Below are 9,580 nucleotides of genomic sequence, written 5' to 3' on the forward strand. Positions count from 1 at the left end.
CCCCACACACACCCTTCCACAATGCTCAGTAATCACAGAATGTCAGCCCCGGGAGAGCTCAGCCTTCAGTGGTCTAGTGCTACCGCCTCATTTAGAGATGGAAGCAGAGAGGTTTCTACTGGGAGGTGCCCTCCATTTGAACACCGAGGAAGCTGGTGCAGGCAAAGCAGCAAAACTCTCCCATGCAGCACTTCCTCCTGGTTTTCCAACCATAACTGAAGGAAGAACAAATGACCTGCCCATAACAGTGTTTCCCAGGAGGTGTAATAGATAAGAGCGTGGGCTGTGCGGGCAGCTCTGCATTGCTACTGTGGGATTTCAGACAGGATCCTTAACCTCAATCATCTCTACGAACTCATCTGCAAAATGGGGTAAGAAGAGCACCTACCCTGAGATGTCCCTGATGGTCCAGTGACTAAGACTCCACACTCCCAATGCAGGAAGCCTGGGTTCGATCCCTGGTCAGGGAACTAGATCCCATGTGCTGCAAATACAAGATCCTGTGTGCTGCAACTAAGACCCAGGGCAGCCAAATAAATAAAAGTTAAAAAATATATATATATAGCACCTGCCTTGAAGAACTGAGTAAAGCTGAAATTAGATCTCTAATTTAACTCTAATAGTAAAACAAAACATCATTCCTGGAAGCTACTCCATTAAGGTTACTACTTTAAGTCTTTTGTGGGAAACTCTTGCCTCTTAGTGACTTCTTCGATCTGTTTCTTCAAAGGCATTAATCTGTTTGCTCCGAGGATAAGACGTTCCTTAAACATGCACTCCTGTTGTATAAAGTGCTAAGGGACGTGTAGGTAGGTAGGTAAGTGGGTAGGTGTAGTCACTCAGTTGTGTCTGACTCTGCGTCCCTGCGAACAGTAGCCCGCCAAGCTCCTCTGTCCATGGATTTCCCAGGCAAGAAAACTGGAGTGGGTTGCCATTTCCTTCTCCAGGGGATCTTCCCAATCCAGGGATTGAAACCGGGGCTGGGTAGAGGAAGGGAATACTTGTCTAGAAGATATTTAATCAGAAAAGGGTGGAGGTCTTCTTCAAATGGAAGCCTGAAAACAGCTCAGCACTGAGACTTGTACAGTAGGGGCAGGAGGGAATGTTAACAAAGGAAAGGGTTTGTGGGGCAGCATCTGGAGGACACAGCTCTTAAATCCTCCATTCCCATCAGTGAAAGTGTTAGTTGCGCAGCCGTGTTCAAATCTTTGCGACCCCATGGACTGTAGCCTGCCAGGTTCCTCTCTTCATGGGACTCTCCAGGCAAGACTACTGGAGTGGATAGCCCTTCCCCTCTCCAGAGGATCTTCCCAACCATTACTATCAGAAATCCTTCTAATTCAAATTCAGTGCTCAGCTGAAGGTCCTCGTGCCTGCCCTGTCCACTCCCATCTATAATTTGTACTGAGAAAACTGCAGTGTCTTCGCAGGAGGTGATCTTCAAGTTCATCTTGCTCTCACTCTTCATTTTATTTACTGTCATTATAGGGTTATCTCAAGGGTTCATATGTGAATGTCTTCTTTTTCCAAAGAGATTATTTTATTCTTTGACAGCAGGAGTGACAAGTTTCAGGCAGATTATCAGGCAACACAGTGTGGTGGATGGACAGGGGTGGAGAGGGAGCCTTTATGGTCGGTTGGATGGCTATATAGCATCCAGGCATCAAGAGATAAGGGTCTGGGCACAGAGAGAAAGGAAAAGACAAGAAGGGACACATTTCGGAAAGAAAACGCATAGCCTTCAGCACAGTAGCAGGTAGCTGTTAAAATGAAGTCTCTGCCTGGGTCACAATCCTAGTTTTTGTTTTTGTTTTTTTTAAAGTTCCTTCTTGTGACTGTGAACAGATTACTTCACCTCTCTCACCTCCAAGTCTGATAATTAATAAAGTCCCCACCTCATCAGGTTGGGAGAATTCATTGAGTTAATGGTAGTAAAAATGTTTAGGCCACTGCCTGAAACATAGCTGCATTTAGTAACAACACCTGGGTATTGGCATTTAGTAAATATTTGCAAAGCAAACAAATGGGCAATTTCAACAGACTTGTGGAGGCTAAGAGAGTGCTTGGGGCACAGACGATGAATTGTGGTGTCTGGAGTTTGGAGAGGATGAAGAGAGACAGCAACTAAAAAGGGAAATGAGAATCAAGAGAAGGTTTGCTCAAGCAGGAGAGACCTGCGCTCGACCAACTGCGGCTAGAGGACATGGGAAGGAAGGAACTAAAGCGAAGACGCTATAAAGGATGAGGCTCCTAAAGGAGATAAGAAGGGGTGGGGTGCTCAGTCTGCATAGGATTGAAGAGCAGGGCTCAGGGGGACCTTAGAGGTGGATGTCCCCTGTGATAGCACTCTAAGTCACACACTATCCTACCACAGAGGGGCTGGGGACCAGATGGCTGTTGAAACAACTTTGTATAACCAACCCTTCACGCCTGAGATGGCTGGATATGTTTTTGTGTGAATGAGTCTTTCTTCTCTGTACCATACTCTACAGCAGAATGAAATCTAAATCTGGTCTCAAGGTGCTTATTAACTACTCCCCCTCCTCAATTAATTGACTCACAGGAGGTAAAATTCACCACTCCCCATTGATAGGCTGTTCAGGGAGCTTGTTTGACTTATTGATTTGGGTGGGTTAAAAAAGAATCACAAGCTGGTTATCACCTTGTTACCTTTGCCCTACCTTTTGCCCATTTCTGTTTTACTGTCTGAATTAGATTCGGTTTCCTAGGTTTTCCTGAAAATCCTCCCCCAGACCCCAGAGACATCACCACCTTTCTCCAAATTCACCATAAATAGGACTTCTCTTCAGTGGGGTTAGGCAGGGCAAGGATTCAATGCAGATGTTCAAACCACACTGCTTACAGGTGCTGATCAAGTGGAATAACTTCAGGATTAAAGAAAGATAGTGAAGGTCACTGAGCAAGATCTGATTCCATACACCCTGGACCTGACCACGGAGGGTATATAGAGATCAAGTACCTATAGCTCTGCGTGTGTTTTTATGTGTGCACCTGTGCCTGTGTGTAGATAACACGCACCCAACCATCCCTTACAGTTCACCCTTTAGCCTCCCTTAGCTTCTGGGTTCTACTCTTGGTCTTTGTCAAGTGTTTAGAACAGAGCCTGGCACCTGGTAAGTGCTGTGTATACTGGTCGGTGTTCTTCCTTTCCAACCGACAGCGTGTCCCAGGCTCCATCCACCCATCTTAGCACTTAGCACCCATCTAAGCACCCAGTCTTTATCTTTGGCCCTGATCGCTCTTCCAACTCCTAAGCATCGATGAGGCGGCAGGCTGCTGTCACTGTAACTTCCCACATGAAACACCTAATCAACCCCAACCCCCCACCACACACTCACACAACCAGCTGCTTACAACTTCCCTATTGCCCTTGTCCTTCTGGACTCAAGGCTTGCAGAATGTTACCAGGGAAACCTAGGCCTCAGCTCCTTCAGCAGATAAGAGTTGTCTCAGCTCTGCCCATGCCCATGTCCTTAGTCTTCTATGCCCATCTATTCCAAGGGACTGGGAATATGCCAGCCACAACTACCCTGGGCCAAGTACTAGGAATGGGCTAGCCCAAGCTGCAACACGTGAAATGGCCATTGCCTCCTTTGCAGAGACCCTTTCCCAGGCCCAGGCCCAGGACTCAGCTCTCTACAGCCTTTGCAAATGGTTGTTCAGTAGCTGGGGCTGAGGTTCAGGAGGAAAAGTGTGGGTAGGCTCAGAAAGGAGGTTAGAGATTCAACTTAAAGAGCCATGAGTTCAGATTCTGTTCTACCACCCACGATTCCTACCTCTCCCCTGTGTCAACAGTGAAGGGCCATCTTGTTAGAGGTGCCTGGCAGAGTTCTGCACGAATGGGGCTGTTTCCTTCTCTACCTTGCTTTGTCAGGACCTATAGATCTTCAGGTCCTTTGGTTCAGTCATCACTCTAATTTCATTCCTGGCCATGCTGCAGATGCAGAAGACAGTTGCATTGGGTGAGACCTCACCATCTTGGCCTTATGCCCTCACCTTACAGAAGATACAAGGTTCTAAAAAGAGCAGCCATTTACCATTGGTTATCTGTGCCTCTCTTAACGCAATTCATATTAACTTATGTGAAGGTCTCAGCCACAAACCTGCTTGCAGATTCTTCCAGGATGTCTGAAACCTTGGCTCATCCCAGATCCCCAGCGCCTTGCATGTAATGTGGCTGGCCTGCAAGAAAATTTTGTGAGAATGGTGATACTACAGGGTTGAGATATTTATTGGGTCAAGGTTTTTGTGGAATGCTCTTAAGAATTTAATAAATCCAACATGGGAGAAAATGCTGTCAAAAACATCTTGTGGAGATAGCACACAGCATGACTGGAAGCTCTGGTTAAGGACACCAGAACCTAGAGCCAGAGTGCCTAGGTTCAAACCCCAGCTCCTTAACTTAAAAAGTAGTGACTTCAGCAAATCACTTAATCTCCTGGACCTCAGTGTCTTCATTTATAAAATGGAGAAAAATTTGCCTACATCATAACAAGGGACATAATGAGATGATTTAAATACCCAGAACAGTACCTGGCATGTGTCAAGTGCCAACCCCCAGAATGATAACAGCAGAGACAGACCATCTGGAAGGTGGGTGGAGGTGGCCTTCTGGAAGGCGTTCAGAAGAGGGACTTATAGAATACGGAAGCAAAAGAGGTGGCAATGACTGTGATCACAGTGGAGATCAAGGGGTGTCTTAAGTGTTAAGACATGTGGAGCACATTGAGGAGACAGATGGGGCCTGCTGAAGGAAGAAGGGGCAGTGGTGATTCCAACAATCAACAGTTATCATTTTTTCAGCCCTTAAGTGTCCCAGACATCTCAGGTCCTCATTACACTTAGCAGTATTGTTTTATAAATGAAAGGAGAAAAATTTAGAGCTGTGACTTGCCTGGGATGACACACATGGTGAGCAGCAGGGCTGAGTCAGACTGAGTCACTGAGCACTAGCCTTCCCCTGCAGCCCACACGGAAAGGTGCTGGGCAGGACAGGTGCCCCTGGGGCTAGTTAGCAGAGCTGGGCTGTACCAAGTAAGGCTTCCTTGGGGGAAGGGGGCCCATGCCAGGGGAAGATAGGATGGAGAGCAGGGGATCCAGGAGGGCCACTTTCATGAATCGAACTGTGCCTGCTCAAACCACGCCAACTACCAAGTACATTGCTATAAAGCCCTATTGTCCTTTCTCTAGGCCACAGCTCAAGACTGGGTCAAGTCTCAAATATGAAAATAGGGAGACTCTGTCTATACCCTCCCCATTCTTCAAACACAAAAAATTCAGAAAACTCACCTTCCTCCACCCTCTTCCAGATACAGCAAATCTTACTTGGCCTCTGTCCCCCCTCCAGCCTAGAAAATCTCCGACTATGTTTTTATTCCACAAAGGGAGTTGAAAGCCCACCTAGCATGTTTTCTAAAACCTGGAATGAATGTTTGTATCTTGTGGAATATCGACCCAGAAGCACTCTGGGACCACAGCTCCACCAGTCTCCACCTCCCACCTCGACTCCCTCAAGGGCCCTCTCCATTATAACTTCATTATGAAAGGTGTCACCTATGTGCTTTTCTTTCCCCCGCCTTCCACTAAACAGCCAAACCATGCTCCAAAACAAAAACCCAATTTATTCAGCAGACATTTTAATTAAGAAATCCTAGAAACAGGACCACCACAATTTCAGACACTCCGGTGCGAAGTGTATGTCAACAGCTACATCTGAAGGATGAGCAAGTCATTGAATCTTTTTTTAAAAAGTTAGTTTAACTCCCTTTAAGTTTGGGGGTGGCACCTTATTTAAAGCGCCCTCAAGTTTCATAAGTTTCATACGGGTAAAGCCAGCAGTTTCTCCTCTTGGAGAGTCACATTTAAAACACGGTTTCTGTCACTCACAAAGAGCTGGTGCCTAGAGGCAACAGAGAGGTGAGGACCCTCAAGAGACTCAGACTCCTGGCTCCACGGAGGTCCAAAATAGAGCAGACAAACAGCCAGGGTCTCATCCATGCAGTGCAGACATCAGAAAGAGTGGAATAAGAAAGGCCAAGCAGGAGGACAGGAGAGACTCAAGGGATTGTTTATGACTGTTTCTGAGAAAGCTCAGGGCATGGCCAAGAGTGGCCTCACCGGAGGAGTTCTGGATAGAAAGAAAGCACAGAATAAACAAGTAATTCTCCTTACATCTGTATGTCCGCTCCAAGAGGTAGCAAAGCATAAACAGGACTCTTCTTGGAACAAGAGAAAAGAAAGACAGGGGTGAGTTAGCTTTTCTAGGAACCCCACAGCCTTCCACCTACAGCACACCATGACCTTGAATCACAGGTGGCAAGGTCAAGGCATTTAAAAGTCCACATCCAAGTCGACCCACCTTCAAAATTCTCCACCTCCCTGCCCCAGACCACTGGAGTTCCCATCTCCCACCTCGATCAATCACCGGATGAGGTGGGAGAGTAAGGGGGCTGGCATCCCAGCCCACCCACCACCAAGCTTTTACATTCTTCTTCTCTCTGGAATTTCTTTGCACAGCGATTGTAGCACCATTTTCACTAAGCTCCTCCACCGGAAAATAAAGAAAATGTATTCGAGTCATCAGTTTTCAAGTATTGTTATAAAGCCCTCGCGATTCTCGCCCCTTGAAGCCGAATCTTTAAACAATCCTAGCACACGACATCCCCAAGGGTTAAGTCAGGTACAAGTTGATGCAAATAGCTGCCATAGTTCTCCCAGTTTTGTCCCAGGTCCCTGGGGCCGGGGTTAATTCTCACGCGACACGAACGCAACCAGGCCCGCGTATTTCTCCACGCTCAAGTTTTCTCCGACAGCCTCACCGGGGCCAGTAACTTCTCGGCTTGAGGTCTCTCCCCACGCGCCTCCTTGCAGTCTAGGCGGTCGCTCCAAGAACGGCAACGGCGGCTTCAGCTCAAGGTTGGGGTAAGTAGGACGCCGAAGGGTCCGCGCAGAGGCTTCTTTTTCTTCCTCCAGGGGCCCTGCGTCAGTGCAAAGCGCCGGAGGGTTGAAGGGAGACAGGGTCCGGTCGGCCGCGGCTGGCCCCCGGTCCGGGGGGACCCGCGGGGCCTGTGGCTGCCACCGCGGCGACTGCTCGCTGGAGCCTCCGCACGGCCTCTTTGATGAGGTTCCCCGAGAGCACCAACTGCTGCAGAAGCCGGTGCGGGTCGTCGTCGTTGGCGCGCGCCCCAGCTGGGGGCCATCGTCGCTGCTGCAAGCGGCGGGAGGTGACAGCGCCCCGCAGCCATCCTCGCCGGCACGGCCCGGGTAACGCGCTAGCTCCAGCGGCGAGCTCAGCCACAAAGTAGGGCGCAGCGCGGCCCCGCACGCGGCCGCGGTCCCCGAGGGCACAGCGCCAGGCCCCCGGGGACGCCGGGCCCCCAGCCTCGACCGACGCGGCTGGTAGAAGCAGCGGTTGCGCTGGGGACCGGGCCTTGTCCGCTCGCACCGCCGCCGGGGGCCGCAGGGGCTGCAGTGGCGGCCCCGGCGGCGCGCACGCGGAGGCAGGGTGGTCCTGCGCCGCGTCCAGCTGCAGCGTCTCGCCGATCTGGGCCACCAGCCGGTCCACCTCAACCGAGCCGCCCACAGTCACCGACTGTTCCAGCAGTAGGAAGCTGTCCTCCTCCTCCTCCTCCTCCTCCTCTTCCTCGCCGGCTTCCTCTTCCTCCTCCCTCCGGCACGGCATGGCCTCCCGCGCCGGCACCCGGAGCTGTGCGGGAGTCGCTGGCGGCTCAGCTGTCCCGGGGGCTCGGTGGGCCGCGGCGAAGCCGGGCGCGGTGCTGAAGCCAAAGCCGAGGCCGAGGAGGTAACCGGAGCCCGCCAGGCACTCGCGCCGTGCGCCTGCAGCCGCGGGAGCTGAAATCCTACTGGCTCAGGTTGATTTGTAAACAATGGGTGACGTCGCTGCCGGGCCCTACCACCGCGCCGGGGAGGGGGGGGGACACACGAGGAGGCGGCGCGGCGCAGGCAGTCGCGGAAAACGCAGGGCCGTAGCCGGAACCTTCTTGTGTCTGCGCTCGGTGTCTGCCTAGGAGGGGATTCCGGGAGTGGGGAGAACTTCGTACTTCCTCGGCCCGATCAGCAGCACAAGAAAATAAAGACTCTTGAGGAGGCCTGGATTGGATTCTCCCACTCACGGACACACCCACCCACACACGCAAGCCCTCCCCCTCGGACGCTTCCTCCCTCCCCACGTGTCAGCCTGCCTAGGGCCGGCCCGGCTCCACCCCCGCGCACCCGCAGTCACCCGAACCTGGAGTGGTGGGGGAGGGGCGGGCCCTGCGACCGGCAGGCTCGGAAAGGGTGGGCCTGGGGAAATTGGGGCTGGGGAGGGCGACGTCGCAATGGCGGGGCTGATCGACCTGAGGTGGGGGTCTGTGAGCTTACCCCCTCCGCCCAGGCTTCCGGCCCTCAGGCCCAGCGCCAGAGAAAGACTCGCCACCGTTTGGCTAAAGAAGAGCTGACTTTGTTCATTAAAAAAAAAAAAAAGATTTAAATAGATATATAGGGCAATGGAAAAAAAAACTCTAATCATAGAACTCAAACATGGTTTACATATTAGAATTTTTCTTTTCCAGCCTTTTTCTATTAAAAGTGTTATGCAAACAGCCATTCGTATACAACGTTATTCACTTTCCCACTAGCATTACACCATAAACGGTGTTCGTGTTATTGCTTGCGCTTTGAGAACATTTAATGATTACGTAAGTTTCCATTTAATGACTGTGCCATGAATTATTAAACAACTCTTTTAACGTTTGCAGTTTACCTTCTTTCACAGCTGTAAATAAGTATGTGATTAACATTTTTGTGCGCAGAATTTTTTTCCATGTTGATTCTTTCCTAAGAATATATTGCTAGGAATGGAAATTAAGGTCAAAGGATAGGGATATTTTAAGGTTTCTGATAAATGTACCAAATTGCTTTCCTTCCAACAGTTGGGTAAATTTATTCTCCCACCATTCATATGTAAGCATATGGTATTCACTGTGCCTTCACTAGTACTTGAGTATTATAGTTACTTTTTTTTTCTGTTTTGTAAGTGATATGGATAACTCATTTCCATGTTTAATTATTTGATCTTACTTAGGTAGAGGAGTTTTCTAAATGTTTATTAACCAATGTACTTCTTTTTGGGGGGAGTAGTTGTCTCATAAGTTTTTCCTATTGAGGTTTTTTTTTTGTATTTGCGTAACTCCTCTACATACCAGAAACTAACTCTTCTCTTTCATATTTTGCTGTGACTCTTTCTTCTGTTTTTGTTGGCCCTGTGCAGTTTTTTATTTTTCACTAAAAATTAAACTTTTAATATAGTCATATCTATATAAAATCCCTTCCTTTGAAACTTTTAATACAATACTAAATTTAGAATCTGGCCTCCAGAAAGTTATTAAATATTCAGTTCTATTTTCCTGAGATTTTCCTAGTGTCTTGATTTTTTTCAAATCCATCTGGATTAATTTTGGTCACTAGTGCAGGGAGATAATATGATGCCACACCCTCCCACCCCGCCACGCACTGCACCCCCCCCAGTACCCAGCAGCTGGGCACAGCGGAATGCAGA

The 9,580-nt window shown here is 49.3% G+C and overlaps 1 protein-coding gene across 1 annotated transcript; it reads right to left on the reverse strand.

Moving 5' to 3' along the window:
- Nucleotides 1-5,622: 5,622 nt before the first annotated feature.
- On the reverse strand, nucleotides 5,623-7,919 carry FRAT2 (FRAT regulator of WNT signaling pathway 2). The gene has a single exon (XM_065923007.1). The coding sequence runs from the start codon at nucleotides 7,700-7,702 to the stop codon at nucleotides 7,004-7,006; it is 699 nt and encodes a 232-aa protein (XP_065779079.1). The 5' UTR covers nucleotides 7,703-7,919; the 3' UTR covers nucleotides 5,623-7,003.
- Between the last annotated feature and the right edge of the window lie 1,661 nt (nucleotides 7,920-9,580).

This window comes from Muntiacus reevesi, chromosome 2 (genome assembly GCF_963930625.1).
Source record: "Muntiacus reevesi chromosome 2, mMunRee1.1, whole genome shotgun sequence".
NCBI lineage: Eukaryota > Metazoa > Chordata > Mammalia > Artiodactyla > Cervidae > Muntiacus > Muntiacus reevesi.